The 16,816-nt window shown below is 45.2% G+C and overlaps 1 protein-coding gene across 4 annotated transcripts in view; it reads left to right on the top strand.

Moving 5' to 3' along the window:
* Window positions 1-16,816, top strand: part of VSTM4 (V-set and transmembrane domain containing 4) — an 81,092-nt gene that overhangs the window by 18,312 nt on the left and 45,964 nt on the right. For 3 of the 4 annotated variants that reach the window (XM_044942413.2, XM_044942414.2, XM_044942415.2), the window contains exons 3-5: window positions 1,418-1,663; window positions 7,058-7,126; window positions 15,802-15,909. In XM_044942413.2, the coding sequence (XP_044798348.2) occupies window positions 1,418-1,663; window positions 7,058-7,126; window positions 15,802-15,909 (423 nt within the window). The remainder of the gene's footprint in view (window positions 1-1,417; window positions 1,664-7,057; window positions 7,127-15,801; window positions 15,910-16,816) is intronic. The other variant, XM_025284909.3, reaches the window with a different exon arrangement.

Here is a 16,816-nt window from a genome sequence, read left to right as displayed (position 1 = left end):
GCTCCAGCCTGCATGGAACTTCCCTTCAGCTGGAGGAGGGGGATAATGAACCGGACCAATGAGCAAAGTGTAGTGATGCATTCTAAAGCAATGCATTCAGCAGGAAGAGAGGGTATGAAATATTAGGTAATCACTGGAGAAAGGCCTCTCTGACTCAAATTCTCTCCAGCTTCCAAGTTTGAGTTTGCCTTTTGGGGAGACACATCATCCTTTATAGATGGTCTGCTCTTTTGAAAATAACTTCCTTGAAAGCTGTGTTCTTCACCGTATATTTCCCTGCACTGAGACATGTTATTAAAGGGCTCTTTTGGAGTCCTTTGTAAACAACACTTGTGTGATAGTCTTATTCTTCAGGTCATGCTGTTATTCTTGTTGTCCCTGGATTAAATTGAAGAGCATTGGTTGAGTTTTGAATTCTGGACCCTAACCTGGACTAGACGGGAGATTGAGGTCTAGGGTCTGGCTCCTCATGACCTGAATCCCCTCTCCCATGTCTCTTGGGACTCACCTCTTTCTGTCCTAGGAATGTGTGAGGCAGGGCTTCGCCATGCGGCTTCCTGGGACCTCAAGCCTCAGAATTTCCACAACTTTGTGCTCCCTAATCATACAGATTCCCAGGCCTTCCCCCAAATTACTTGAACCAGAAGTTCAGGGGTCATGCCTGGGAATCCTCAAGAGGCCACAAGAGGCCTAATTATTTCCCCTATACACTAACATTTTAAAAACCTTGATCTTCGGGCGCTCAGTGAGTGGTAGAAACAGGAAGGTAAAGGCGTGTCTCACAAATCTGGGGCCAGTCCTTCCTGCATCTGGGCTGCTGCTCCCCGGCCCCCTCATTCTCCTGTCTGTACCCAGGCCCTCCCCACACTTCTCTCTACCAACTCCTGCCTCCCAGAAGGTGTTCTGTGTCAGAAATGTGCTCCTCACTTTCGATGTAGCCCCTGGTTGTAATTTAAGCTCCTTTAATCATAGGATTCTTTGTGAGAGGAATTGGAGGCACAGGTAAGCAGGTGGGAAAGACTATTGGGAGAAAGGGGGCTTTTCCAGGGCCTCTAATAATCCTTAGTCCGCCATTCCATGAATGATGGGCTTGGGGGTGGGGTGGGGGGTGGTGGGTCACTCCTTCAAAGCAGGCTCAGATAAAGGTGTCTGTATCATTGGTGAACGGGAGACTAGGAAGGGAACAGGAAGTCCCTCAGTTGAAGGGCTTTGTCACAGGGTCTTGGCGTGAACTCAGGGAGACACAGTCTGCCACAGCCTGTGAAATCTGCCCTCCCCAAGGGAGTCTGCAGGATGTTCTGTCCGAGTCAGAAATCAAGGGTCTCAGATCTCACACCTCTCTGTGTGGTGGTTGCCCCACAGGTCCCAGCAAAGGATACTTGACTAAGAATCTTTCTCTCCAATCTGCTTCCTCCAGACACGAGGCTGAAAGGATCGTCCTGTCTTGGTGCCTCTGGGCTGTGTTCTTCCAGACAGTTTGATCCCGTGGCCACTTTCAACCAGAGGGCCGGGATGTGGTGGCTCCCACAGCCCACCCCTCTTAAATTTCATCTGCTTCTGCTGTCTTGGGGAGGAGCTTGTCACTGCTCTCAGGCCACAGTCTCACCAGAAGGGCAGCCCACCAAGGGCTGGAGTCCCCAGAAAGTTACAGAGCCATCAAGAGGTCAGCTGACGACTTAGCTTTTGAGTGCTCTTTGCTTTCTCTTTATCCTGTGGTCCAGACCCGCTGATAAATGGGCACAGGAGTCAGAACTCAAAATGCCCACTATGTTGCTGATAAAGCTGTATTGAGAAGAGAGCTTGGTGCTGAGGCCAAACTGGGCTTCCTTTTGCTTCCCTGATCAGTTTTACTGCCCTCTTTCCAGGCCCCATACCCTGTGGGAGGAGGCGGTCCTTGTACAGCCCTCCCTCACAAGACTGGGATGCAGGAAGGGTGGCAGAGCCAAGGCTCCCTGGGAGGCAGAGCCGGCACCATTCCTACCATCTAGAGTCGTGAACCTTCTCCTGGAGGGCACGCTGCCCAGCCCCACATTAGCTCTTGGCTGAGAGGCTGGGCTCCAAGCATGGGGCAAGACAGAGGCCACCTCAAGCAGGGCGTTGGCCTGAATCTCTGGACTCAGACATGTGTGGCTGGACAATGTATCACATTCACTTTGAGATAGCACAGGATTAGCAGCTGAAATAAGATAGCTATGCCGAACCTTGGGAAAATTTCAAAAGCTCTGGCAGAATTGATGTAAAAAATTTTCTTTTTTGTAAGAACAGATAAGATTATGACCAATGTTGCTGATCTTCATATGCCAAACAAGGTTGCTGTACTTTCCCGTAAAATAGCCACACTGGAGAGAAATGAAGAACCTCCACAAACTCCTTGCTTAGAGTCCCTTAGTTCTGAATCCCACCTTGCTGGTTCTTTCAATACCCATCTCTACAAGTCCTCTGGGGAGACCTTATTTATTACCTTTAATCCCAGATAAGGCAAAGGGACCGCAGACATTAAGCCACAAAGGCAAGGAACTCTTTCTTATGGACCATTTGGACATCTGAAGAGTCACACTCTGAGGCACAGGGTTGACAGGAAAGGACCATGCTATAATTAGGTGTGGGAATTAGAGCAGGGAATAAAAGAGACCACGTTGCTGTCTTCTGGAGCTAAGGAGCTAAGCTCTTATGGAGCTGTCTTATGGATAAAAATGGCTCATTAGGTCTCAGGCACTGTTCTGAGTCCTTTCCATATATTAACCCTTCTGGCTTCACACTCACCCTGAACTTATCATCATCCCTGTGTAACAAATGGGGAAGTAAGTGACTCGCCCAAGGTCACATAACTAGCAAATGGCAACTTAGTATTTCAACCCAGTGCGCATCAGTGCATCCCACACTTCAAAGTGCATATGATTCACTCAAGAAATTTGGGTTTAAAAGCAGATTCTGATCCAGTAGACCTGGGTTGGAGCCCCTGCAATCCTGTAGTTCTGACAAGTTCTCAGGTAACATTGATGCTGGTGGTCCGTGGACCACACTTAGAGTAGTAAGGCTCTGGACCATGACGGGCATCACTGATCTCCTGAAATCTCAGGTCCTCAGAGGTCCATTTATTTTCCTTTTGGTATTGTCTTTATTAAGACTCTGTGGTTATACTAGCCTAGGCTCAACTCGTTGAAGATGAAAACTCATTCAAGCTAATTCAGGAGAGAGGCGGGAATGGTTTAAGGATACAGAACTGATGGAATGCAAGGTTAGAAAACACATCAGCCTCTTGGTACCCAGGATGCCACCAGGATCAAGTTCTCTATCCTCGACCTTCCTTCTGCAGGTTCTGCCCTTGCTCCATTTGCTTTCCTGTTTTCCAAAACAGCTGCCCACCCCAGAGTCCATAGACTTTTCAACCCCAGGACCTACAACCACCATATGTACTCTGTTTAAATTCTTGAAAGGGGAATCTGATCAGTTGCTCTGACAGTGAGTAGATTATATGGGCTGTGGGTGGGGCAAATTAAGCAGGATGGATGTTAGACAAATTGTCTGACATATCTAATAATGCACGAAAGACCAAATGTCCACTAGGGGTTCATTCCTGGATGTCCAAATTGCTTTCTTTCAGGGGCCATCAGAAAGAAGTAGGTCGTTTATTTACTGGACACCGACCAGCTGCCAGGCAGTGTGCCTCAGATGGTGATATGGAGGTATCACCTTTTTGGTTTTGAGGAATTTAGGATCTACAGGGAGGGGAGTTGTTTCCCACAGGACAAAACCTTCCTTCTGAGAACAATTAGAAAAGCTGAAAAGTAGTCTGCATTTCAGTTTTCTTAATTTATTAGGATTTTTTTCCTAAAGTTATTTTTATTTATATTTCATAGATATATTTGCATGACATAATTATGCAATTACATACGTGCCTATGTATTTCAGCTCTCCTAATTGTTCTCTGAAGGACAGAGAGATTGACTGCAGAGAAGAGCAGTGACAAAGCCTAATTGTCAGAGTCATTTATAAGAAATTCAACCATTCTTATGCAGTGCTTGACTGCAAGGAGATCCAACCAGTCCATCCTAAAGGAAATCAGTCCTGAATATTCATTGAAAGGACTGATGCTGAAGCTGAAGCTCCAGTACTTTGGCCACTTGATGCAAAGAACTGATTCATTGGGAAAGACCCTGATGCTGGGAAAGACTGAAGGCAGGAGGAGATGGGGATGACAGAGATGAGATGGTTGGTTGGCATCACCGACTTGATGGACATGAGTTTGAGTGAGCTTCAGGAGTTGGTGATGGACAGGGCGGCCTGGCGTGCTGCAGTCCATGGGGTCACAAAGCGTCGGACACGACTGAGCAGCTGAACGGAAATATGCAGTGCTTGTTTAGAAAAGTTATGCAGAAAGTGACAATCAGGTTGTTTATGAGGCAAACAGCTTTTGTCAGTTCTAACTGTGAGATGAAAATTGGAAGGTCTATGATAATTACTTGAGGCTTTCTATTGGGGATCCTTAAAGTAAGGGCAAACCAGAAATAGAGCATATCCTATAAAAACTGAAACCCAGCTTCCGAGCAGCTCATACTCTCAATGGATCAGCTGAGCGTCCTCCTAACTCTGATTTCCGATGAGGAGAATAAAATTCCATCTAGAGTCTCCATGAATTTCCTGTACAATGTCTGGCATTCGAGCTAAAAAATTATCAGGCACATCAAAGGACAAGATCAAAATAAAAAACAGCTAATAGGGAACACTCTCGCATTGCTGGTGGGAATGTAAACTAATACAGCCACTATGGAAGACAGTATGGAGATTCCTTAAAGAGCTAGGAATAAAACTACCATATGACACAATAATCCCACTCCTAGGCATATACCCTGAGGAAACCCAAATTGAAAAAGACACATGTACCCTGATGCTCATCGCAGCACTGTTTACAATAACTAGAACACGGAAGCAACTTAGATGTCCATCAACAGATGAATGGATAAAGAAGCGGTGGTACACATATACAATGAAATACTACTCAGACATAAAGAGGAACACATTTAAATCGGTTCTAATGAGGTGGATGAACCTATTATAGAGCCTATTATAGAGCCTATTATACAGAGTAATAGTAAGCCAGAGAAATAATAAGTATTGTGTACTGACACATATATATGAAATCTAAAAAGATGGCTCTGATTAACTTATTTTCAGGGCAGCAATGGAGAAGCAGACATAGAGAGCAGACCTATGGACATGGGAGAGGGGAGGAGGGAGAAGGGGAGATGTATGGAGAGAGTAACCTGGAAATTTACAATACCATATGTAAAATAGATAGCCAATGGGAATTTGCTGTATGGCTCAGGGAACTCAAACAGGGGCTCTGTGATAGGCTGAAGGGTGGGGTGGGGTGGGAGATGGGAGGGAGGTTCGAGAGGGAGGGAACATGAGTGTACCTATGGCTGATTCTTGTTGATGTATGACAGAAAACAACAAAATTCTGTAAAGCAATTATCTTTCAATTAAAAAATTAAAAAAATAAATATAAATAAATAACAATTTAAACAATCTTAAAGAAAAACAGACAATGGAAATAAGCTTACGGGTGATGCAGATGTCAAGCCTATCAGGCATGTGTGTAAAATAATATGATTAATACGGTTGGAAAGTTAAATGACATGCTGGAGAAACTGATCAGAGAGTGTAGGCTTTATAAAAAAAAGAATTAAATGAATGATCTATAACTGAAAAAAATACCATAAATGAAATGTTAAGCTTAGTAGATGGGTTTAAGAGCAGCTTAGACACAGGTGAAGAGAAGATTAGTGATCTGTGTGGTGGATCAATAGGAAATACCCATCCAAGACCTGGAGAAAAATAAAGATGGAAAATTCAGATTTGGAACCCATGGCAATAATAATATACAAGTTTAATGGAGGGGCAATAAACAGAGTTAAAATTTTAGACCATCCTTGCCATGTTCCTTTCCTCTATTAATTCAATTTTTATTCCAGCCACCTTTGTCTTTTTATTTGGGCCCTAGATTCTCTTCTCTAGAACTCTTCAATGCAGTAACCAATGACCACATGTAACTATTTCATGTGAATTAATTAAATTGAAATACAGTTACAAATTCAGCTCCTTAGTCCCATGCAGACAAGTCACGTCTCACTTGCTCAACAAAGGTGCAGCGGCAGCTGTGTGTGCTGTGCAGGCGCTGAGCACTTCCCTCTCCTCAGAAAGTTCCATTAGACAGTGCTCTCATCCCCTGACACTTACATTTTTCCATTTGGTCAATTTTTAGATTACCCATGTACATGGAAGCTTTCCATGGTTCTAGACTCTTTAGTATTACATTCAAGGTTTGAAAAAGTAGTGAAAGTGTTAGATGCTCAGTCATGTCCAGCTCTTTGCAATCACGTGGACTGTAGCCTGCCAGGCTCCTCTGTCCATGGAGTTCTCCAGGCAAGAATACTGGAGTGGGTAGCCTTTCCCTTCTCCAGGGGATCTTCTCAACACAGGGATCAAACCCAGGTCTCCTGCATTGCAGGCAGATTCTTTACGGTCTGAGCCACCAGGGAAGTCCTGTAACTCAGTTGTGTTTCCTGATGATTGAAAGCAAGCACAGTGAATTCAGTGCTCAACCGCTGACTGAAAGCAGACAAAATGATCTCAGAATCAGATGCATGCTACTGGGTGGCTGGCTTACATGGAGGATGGTGCTCAGAGCACCGACCCCGAGTCATCAGAAGACCTCGGGCTTCCCTAGAGGTACTCAGCAAGTGCACTACATTTTGGAAAGATGTAGTAAGTATTAATATATGGGGTGTGTAGGACTTCTACCGAACTGAGTACCAAACACTTAATTCCCTTCTCTGGCCTCTTACTTATTATATGTAAGGCATTGCACCTTCCCCTGGCATGTGAGTTGTGACAACTAAATGTGGGTTTTGCAAATGTGAAAATTACTTTATAAATGTAAGTGCCGTGTATCCCATGTGATATCATCTTTTGGGCTGAGGTGGGCCAGGTTCATAAACTACTCCACTTCACGCTATGCAATTTCGTTTTTTTTTTGTTTTTTTTTGCCTTACAGTGATTTCCCTCAAATCTTCTGAAGATTCATCCGTTGAGAAAAAGAAGGAGACCTGGGCGTTTTTTGAAGGTAATTCTTACTTATTTCTTTATTATAAGATGCAACCTCACTTCTAGATAATAGGAAATGAATAGAATAAGAAGAAAGGACCCTGACTTCTTAGTTTTTTCCTAACATCGAACGGTTTTCTTGCTTTAAACATAGTCAGGAGTACGATGGGAATGCCTGGAGGTATCAGTCCACAGATTTTGAAAGAATAGAGTTGAAAGGTCCAATCTGCATAATTTGGTGGTCTTTGTTTTTCTTCAAGATTCCTACTCCTAAGTGATATTAAGGAGAGACCTTTAAGCAATATAAAAAGGCAAACTACATCTACTGTGACTAATTTTATCTCAGGTGTCTTAAGAGTTTGGGAGTCTGGAAACATTTGTAAACCTTAAGCCAGTGATTTTCAACCCATGTTAGAGTCACCTGGGAGCTTTAAAAACACTGTTGCCTGAACCACATCTCTAGAGACTCTGATTAAGTTGGAACTTGTTAGAAGTTCTTTACGAGATGCCAGCCTGCAGCCATGGCCCTAGATGTTTCCCCACACTGGTTCCAGACCAGCAGCATGAGCATCACATCAGCATCAGCACACCTGGGAGGCTGTTACAGGCGCACTGTGCTCTGTGCCACCATGCTTATGGCATCAGAGTCTCTGGGGGTGTTACCCCCAGAAACCTAGTGATCTTATGTATACTCAGATGGAGCTTTAGAGCAGTCATTCTCAACAGGAGGTAATTCTGTCCCTCTAGGGGACGTTTCCCAACGTCTGGGTAGTTTTGCTTGCCACAAGAACATTTTGGTGCTACTGGCTATTGGGTCTTACAATGCACAGGTCAGCCCTGACAGCAAAGACTTATCTGGCCCCAAAGTTCAAGAGTGCCAAGGCTGAGAAAGTACATGGCCTTAGAGTATGGACAACTCACAGAAATTATTGTAAAGTGGTTGAAGATTACGACCATAAGCAATGAAAGAATGCACTTCGTGAGTTTTCAGGCAGAACCTTTGATCAGTTAAAAAAAACAACAGATTAATGTTAAGATGTGATCAGGAAATTGTGAAGGATTACATCTTGTGAAGGCATTGCATTTTTTGATGATGTATGGACCTTGGGAAAAAGATCTGAGACCTGTGTTCCTTGGGGCTTCACCATCAGCTTTTGTTAATTCAGTGGCTATGAGAACATGCTCATGGCAGACTGCACTTGGATTCAAACCTACCTCTTCTGATAGCTAGTTAATAACAGTGACTTGAGGAACTGTCTCCCTAAGAAAAACGTAACCATAATTATGAACCTGGTTTGCAAGCCATAAAGTGTCACTCAGGTAGGCCATTAGGATTGTTTCATTTTGAAGTCATAAATGTTGCATTTCTCAGGTTGCACTTTACTGGAACAGTGATTCTTTGTATTCCCTGCCTTTTCTTCTGCACATTTTGTAGATGGCTTTTTCTGTATTTAATGATCTTCTCCAAGTAAAATAATCCACAGTTCCCTCCCTTAGCCTTTCATTCAGTGAATACCTATTTGTTAGCAAAGAGACGTGTGACTTTCATCCTCACAGAGTGAAGCATTAGAAAAAGCACTTGGTGTGCCCATATTCTGAGGCTGCCCTGTAACCCAGGCACTGGAAGGGGGCACGTCTGGAGATACCCTGGGGGCTCGCTAAGACAGATCACTGGCAGATGTGACAGCAGGAACCCTTGTTGGGGGCCGGCGTGAGGCACTCCGCCTGTGGCAAAGGTCATGAGGAAGGAGGCTCAACATACGCAAAGGCGGGATCAAGCCTCAGTGAGGCACTCCGCCCGTGGCAAACCCTGTTTATCTTCAGGTGCATAAGGATATCCTGGGGGGTTGTTAGTAACCCAGACTCTGGGTTGCCCTCCACTCCCGCCCCTGCCAAGAATCTGATTATACATTTAGGAAGAGATCAAAGAATTTGCACTTCATCAGGGCTTGAGGTGTTTCTGGTGCAAGTGATCCAAGGACTGTTTGAAAATACTATGGCCCCAAACCCAGGACTTTATATATTTGGAAAGACTGGAGCATTTAAAAGTCTGCGCACACACACCTTGCTGCACAATCCCAATCTCTAAAACATTTTGTACAATTAATGATTACTTTTTAGTTTTTTGTATGATTTAGTTTTTTGTATGATTAATGATTACTTTTTAGTTCATGTGTAGCTACAGAATATCAGGGTTACTCTCAATTTAACTCTACACAAAATCTATAGCTCATGGTCTTCTCCACACAGAGAATTCAGTTTCTACAGAAAAGCAGGACTGGAATTCTCAGTGTACATCCTGCCTCAGAGCAGCTGTGTCCAAAGTGCTCTTTCCCTGTGATTTCGGCAGCAGCAGCATCTGTGGGTTTTGCTTTTTTAACCCAGCCACAGTGTTGACGAGGTCAGGGGTACAGTTGAAACTCGCTGGCGTCTGATCCCAGGCCTTTGCCCTTTCGTTCCTGGATGGGAGAGCAGCGGCAGCGCTTGAGGACGGATATCTGTCCTCCTGGGACTCAGCTCGGCCTGGCTGCATGCCTGCACCACAAAAAAAGCATTGTCAGGCCTCTTGGTGAGATGCTGGAGTAAGTTAAAATCCCTCCGGGCTATAGCTCAGGTATTTCTCCCCAAGCAAGATATTATTACTGGCTGGATAAAAACAGGAGTAGAAGTACCTGGTTTTCTCCACAGAACTGCAAAATAGGGATTTGTAGTTGCCCTGGAAATATAGAGGATGATCATCAATTTTCTGGATTCAATGGCCCCGGGGGGGAGTTGAGCTCCTTCCCTGTGCTGAGGAATGCTGGGGTCACTGGGTTTCAAAGCAGCGCTGAATACTCCAGCCAGGCTCATGGTTGCCCAGCAACAGGTGCGCAGGCTGCCTTTCATGGGGACTGCTCTGCCTGGCCTGGCCTGGTGTGGCCTGGCTCTCTGAACGGATGGGAGCTGGCATGCAGACACAGCGCACCACATCTTGCCTCCCTGCGGCATGCACATCACTCCAGCCTGCCGGCCCCGCCATCTGCTTCAGGGAGGCCTGGGCTGGGGGCGGTGGGGAGACAACTTTCTGCATGGCGGCTTGCAGTTGAATCTAACAAAGACGTTGGTGTCTTTGGAAGTCCAGCTGCAGAAGATGAAACTGCAAGTGATTTCGGAGAACAAGCAAGATGTTTAGAATTATTTTGAGTGTTCAGGTGTTTGTGGTATTTGAAAAGCTAAGCCCGGATTTGGTTAAGTGCAGATGTTTTGTTCAACCTGAACCTGAAGGTGAGGATTCAGCCTCCGGACAAGCATTGTTTGGCCTGGCCCGAGTTTTACAACCTCTGAGCGAACATTTATAATGAGAGAGGTGTTTATATAAAAGGTAAAGGAAAAGGTGAAAGATCAGGCAACTGCGGGCCAGTATCCAGCCTGAGAACGGCATCCGGAGCCATACTGTGTCACCTGGGGAGCACTTTGGCTCTAGCTTGCTGGCAAAAACCATCCTGGAGTCTTAGTCATTTGTGCTGGCGTTTCCAATGGCTCAGGGTTTAACCTTTGTTTTCCCTTTGTTTTCCGAGAAAGATAGGGGAGGTGGTTTTAGTGTTCTGAGTAGGTCCAGCAGGGAGATCGCCTTTCTGCAGCAAAGGGATGCTTGAAAACAGAGGGAAAAACCAGCAACTGGGGGTGCTGCCCAATCCATGGAAACCTCAGGTGTTCCCGAGCTTTTTCTCCTCCTACAAGGTGATACTGTTTAATGTTCCTGTGGCTTTGAGAATACAATAGAGCAGGCCTGATCCGTGCTAAGCCTGTGGGACCCACGTGAGGGTGGCTGGTGCCTGCTGGCCAGTGTCCACAGCCTGGAGGGCCTGTGTGCTTGGCGCTGCAGCTGAGCCTTCCGGACTGGCCAGATGTTTTATGACTCTGTAGCCGTGGCTGCCTGTGGAGAGCCTCTCTGTGCACATTGAGGAGGCTGTGATCTGAAACTGTCATGTGGGCCTCCTGGAGCCCTTTGCCTCCTGCCCGAGAGTGTGCCACAGATGTCTGCAGTAGGTTTGGGGGGAACACTGGTGGGAGAGTCTCCCTGATACCTCATCCCTGTTTGGTTCCTGCAGTCCTGAAACCAGAGACGCCGTCTGATGAAGAGGGGAACTCGTGACTCAGGTCACTCTGCTCCATCGACACAGAAACTTAAGGAAGAGAGTTCTCTCCATCCCAATCCTGAAGTCCAGTTGCCATTGCCTTTTGCTACCGGGGCCCGAGTCTCCAGAATCCTTTTGAGACAGACGCTGCACCCACCTGCCCGCATTCTGTCTGCCTGGCACTTTGACTGCGTTGTTTCTCAGCCTGCAGAGCCAGAAATGGCTCTGTAGTCCTGTTCCCGGAATAGTTTGCTCAACAGTGTGTGAATCCAGGACTGGCCATATGTTATTCGTGTTCTGGCCTGTCCTGTATCCTGTCCTGAGCCCCAGGCTGTGACCTCTGCTCTGTCCCTTGGAACTTCATGTTAAATGGATGTCCGAGCTTGTCCCTGTAACTGCCCACTTGCAGAGTTCTCTACTGAATTAAGCTGCAAAGCCCACACATCTGAGACATAGGCATCTCTTTAGAAAGGCAGTTTTGATTTCACATAGGAGACAGTTTTCTCTGTGTCTATCTCAGTCTCCTCATACCCCATTGAGCTCCTTGACTCCGGTTATCTGGCTTTGTCCCCAGCATCCTACTAAAGGGGCTTTCCTCCAGGACTTTTCCAAGAACTTCGTGGTGGGAAAACCCAATGGTGGTTTCCAAGAGCACTGGGTGCTGCCGGGGAAGCTTTCTTACGACATTGTACGCCTCGGCTTCCGCGGCTCTCACTGGGCCCTGCCCGGCTCCTGCGCCTGGCTCCCGCTCCGCGTGTGGGGCTCTGTCTATCGCGCCCGCCGCCCGCCCCCACATGCTGCTGTAAGCGCTCCCGTCCCCAGCAGCCTGTCCTGTGTGCTTTCTGTTGACTGAACCCAGCTCTCCTGTATTGCAAGCAGATTCTTCACCCTCTGAGCCACCAGGAAAGCCCCTTTCTATTGATACTTAGCGTATGTTTAGTCTAGCCTTCGAAGTCGCCTTCTAAGGAGCTAACTCAAGCTAGCTTAGGTGAATATGTTGGCTGAGCCTGAGACCAAGGGAGGCTGTCCAGGGATGGGATTACCTAGGGCCTCCTAGGGGACCTGAGATGTGTGATTCTGTTCCATTTCCCCTTCTTTCTCCTTGACCATAACCTTATCTGCTTCTCCAGGCTTCCCTGCGAGCCAGCCACCCCAGGAGGCTTACTGCTTGCTTTTTCAGCTTCAGCACTTAACCAGCTGCTTCTCCATGTCCTGATGGCTTTACGAACGTGCATTCTTGCCAACTCAGCAATTCCACATCCAGGAACTTAAATCTTGAGAACACAATGTGAGAGAGTCATTAAAGTTTAAGGTTATGAATACTCATCTTAGAATCATTTCTTATAGGGAAGTTAGGAACACTTTGAGTAGCCAATGATAAGATACTAAGTCACTCATGATGATATATTAATAGCAGAAACTTTTATCATATTTTTCAAAATTAAAATAACTCTTTGAAGATACCCTAATGACAAAAAAATAAAAAACAAGGTATAAAACAGTTACGATCTTAAAACTATATGCATATACATCATAAAGTGTAGCACCTCAGAGTGATGGATGGCTGATGACTTGTTTCTCTCTCTCTTTTTCTGATTTTATTCTCTCTCTGCATTTTTGCATTTTCTATGTTATTTTAACTACAGCTTACCACAGTGGTCCAGTCTTCTGGGAAGCCCCTCCAAACCTCCCAAAGCTGGATGGGTCCCTCTTCTGTGTATTTCTGGTACTGGGCATATATTTCTGTAGTTTGGGTACCATGTAGTCCTCTGATTTTTTGATGAGAAGACATCTGGATATTCATTATTATATTTCTTGTACTCAGGAGCAAACTGAATATCAGTTCAGTTCAGTCACTCAGTCGTGTCGACTCTTTGCAACCCCATGGACTGCAGCACGCCAGGTCTCCTTGTCCATCACCAGTTCCTAGAGCTTTCTTAGACCTGTGGCCATTGAGTCGGTGATGCCATCTAACCATCTCATCCTCTGTTGTCCCCTTCTCCTCCTGCCTTCAGTCTTCCCCAGCATCAGGGTCTTTCCCAATTAGTCATTTCTTTGCATCACGTGGCCAAAGTATTGGAGCTTCGGCATCAGTCCTTCCAATGAATATTCAGGACCGATTTCCTTTAGAATTGACTGGTTTGATCTCCTTGCTGTCCAAGGGACTCTCAAGAGTCTTCTCCAACACCACAGTTCAAAAGCATCAGTTCTTCAGCATTCAGCTTTCTTTATGGTCCAACTCTCACATCCATACATGCCTACTGGAAAAACCATAGCTTTGACCATATGGACCTTTGTTGGTAAAGTAATGTCATTGCTTTTTAATATGTTGTCTAGGTTTATCATGGCTTTTCTTCCAAGGAGCAAGCGTCTTTTAATTTCATGGCTGCAGTTACCATCTGCAGTGATTTTAGAGCCCAAGAAAATAAAGTCTGTCATTGTTTCCATTGTTTCCCATCTATTTGCCATGAAGTGATGGGACCAGATGCCATGATCTTAGTTTTTTGAATGTTGAGTTTTAAGCCAGCTTTTTCATTCTCCTGTTTTACTTTTATCAAGAGGCTCTTTAATTCCTTTTCACTTTCTGCCATAAGGGTGGTGTCATCTGCATATCTGAGGTTATTGATATTTCTCCCTGCAATCTTGATTCCAGCTTGATTCCAATCTTAATTCCAGGCTGAATATGTCTGTTGGCTGAAAACATTCAAGTCAGCAGAGAAGCATTTTTGATAAGTTCAAACATTTACTAAGTTTGAATTATCTGTGGCTTTTTGGTTTGTGAGCTTTCCTGGTAGCTCAGATGGTAAAGAAGCTGCCTGCAGTGTGGAAGACTTGGGGTTCGATCCCTGAGTTGGGAAGATCTCCTGGAGAAGGAAATGGCAACCTGTTCCAGTATTCTTGCCTGGGAAATCCCATGAACAGGGGAGCCTGGTGGGCTACCGTCCATAGGGTCTGTAGAAAAGACTGGACACGCATCAGGCAGGCCTGAGCGACTCACATTTTCACTTTATTTTTGCTTCGTAGAAGCCTTAGATAATGCTTCTGGTTTCCCGTTCAATTTCTGGGCAGTTTGGGCATTTTATCAGTCGGATTGATGAATAAGTTGATCACTGGAGTTTAAGAAATGGCTGTATTTATTGTTATGGGCTGAATGTTCGTGTCCCCTAAAATCTGTATATTGAAATCCTAACCCTTAATGCGATGGTATTAGGAGGTAGGGATTGCAGGGGGGCGGGGGGTGATGAGGTCATGAGCATTGAGCCCTCGTGAATGAGATTAGTGTCTTTATACGAAGGGACCTGTGAGAGCTTACTTGCTCTCTCTCTGTTCTCCTCCACGTGAGGATACCAGGAGAAGACATCTCCAAACCAGAAAGAGAGTCCTTATCAGGCACTGGACCTGCCAGTGCCTTGATCTTGGGCTTTCTAGTCACTGGAAGAGTGAGAAATAAATTTTTGTCATCTGATTCACCTGGTCTTTGGTATTTTGTTATAGCAGCCTGGTTTAAGATAGATATGAACACGATTTCATCTTTGGACTGTAAAGCAAACTAATTTTGAGACATTTGTAGATTGATGTATATTTCTAATAAGTAATACAGAGATTCCTTGTACCAGTTTCAGCCTTTTATCCAGTTTCTCTCAAGGCATCATCTGGAAAAACTGCAGTAAAGCGTTGCAACGAGGATATTGACACTGATGCAGCTGAGATACACAATATTCACTACAAGGCTCGCTGAGAGCAAGACCCATTTTCCCCACCCACTCCGTCCTTAACCCCTGGCAACCACTAATCTGTTCTCCATAACTACCATTTTTGTCACTCCAAAATACTTTGTGTAAATAAAACCATACAGTATGTAATTTGGGGGGATTTTTTTCTCACTTAGCATAACTCTGTGCTAAGAGTTTGTTCCCTCTTATTATGAGAAGTGTTTCATAGTGTGGATGGAGCGCCATTTAACCGTTCACCCATTGAAGAACATCTGGGCGGTTTCCAATTTTGGGCCGTTATGAATAAAACTGCTACAAACATACCCAGCCAGGTTTTTGTGTGAACTGAAATTTCCATTGCTCTGAACAAGTGCCCCCAGAAAGCGGTTGCTGAGCTGCGTGGTGGTTATTGGTGTGCCCTTTTAGAAACTGCCTACTGTTTCCAGAAGCCGCTGTACCATTTTACATTCTCACCAGCAAGGTCTGAGTGGCCCAGTTGATTCATATCCTCGTCCGTGTCTGTTATCGTTCTAGTTTTATTTTGGTTATTCTGATAGGTATGTGGGTTATCTCATTCTTCATATGGATACTTATAGAACACAAGTTTTAAATTTTGATGAAATCCAATTTAATTAAGTGTTCCTTATTTGAGTAATGCTTTGGTGTTAAATCTAAAAATTCTCTGCTTAGTTCTTGATCTCAAAGATTTTTCTTCTCTTTTTCCAGCAGTTTTCTTGTGTCTCCTTTACATGTAGACATGTGGTTCATTCTGTTGAATTTTGATGATGTGTGACGTTCTTTATCTGGAGCATCTCCTCTGGTGTGGCCTGCCTGGCAGTGACCCTCGTGCCCCTGCCTTTCAGATCTCTACGTGTATGCTGTGCTCGTGTGCTGTGTGGGGATTCTCAGTGTCCTGCTCTTCACCCTAACCATCATCTGGCAGTCTGTGTTTAGCAAGAGGAAGTCCAGAGGTAAGAGAATGGATAAAGTCATGTCTGGAGTGACAGCGCAAGCAAACCACAGACAGACAGAAGACAGCTGGGCAAAGTATCACTTTGGTGGAAAAATGCATCCTGAGTCAGGGGTTATTTACCTGTGACTGGCAAGCAAAGCAAGTGGGGGAGATATGTCTCCCTTAGACTCTGCTAAAATCAACCGTAACCACTGCTGACATCATTGCAGTTCCCCCCCTTTCTTAAATCCCTTCCTTCTGCGGTTTCTGAGCACCCTTAACCTCTCTCTTCCTCCCAGAAGAGTCTGTGGAGTCAGATGACCCTGGGTTTGATTCTGCTGCTTAAGACTGGGTTTTCAGACACATTGCTTACACACTCTGAACTTTGGCTTTCTCATTTATTAAATGACATGGAATGGACACCACCTTCTTTAGACTGAATATTGCTGTGTGTTCTTAATTTAATTACAGCATCTGACACTGTGCCTGGCAGGGATTAGAAAGGCTTCGCTCCCCTTCTCTTGTCCAGTCTGAGTGTTCACTTCATTCTGCCTCCTTTCTTGTTGATATCCATGTCCCCTGGATTCTGTCTTCAGCCCCTTCCTGCTTTAATCTTTCTTCCTTAGTGGTTGCAGTAATTGCGACCCTGACTCTTATCTCCCTATGAACACCGCTGCTTTCTCTCCCCAGCCCCCTCCTCTCACCAAGCCCCCATGACACGTTTCCACCAGCTCCTGTGTGTTTCCTCTGAAATAGCCTTCCTGTGCCCTCCCACTTAGGAATTTCTGAAATAGATGGGGACACTTCAGCTCCCAGAGATGACCTGGGTCATAGCTGGGCTTTGGAATTAAAATAACTCCAGTTCAGTGACAACTCGTCATGTCCTATCTGATGACTTACCTGCCATGCCTCACCTTCTCCGTCTA

The sequence above is a fragment of the Bubalus bubalis genome, chromosome 4 (assembly GCF_019923935.1).
Source record: "Bubalus bubalis isolate 160015118507 breed Murrah chromosome 4, NDDB_SH_1, whole genome shotgun sequence".
In the NCBI taxonomy this organism is placed as follows: Eukaryota; Metazoa; Chordata; class Mammalia; order Artiodactyla; family Bovidae; genus Bubalus; species Bubalus bubalis.
Note: the sequence above shows the minus strand (reverse complement) of the source record. Positions and strands in the feature narration are given on the sequence as shown.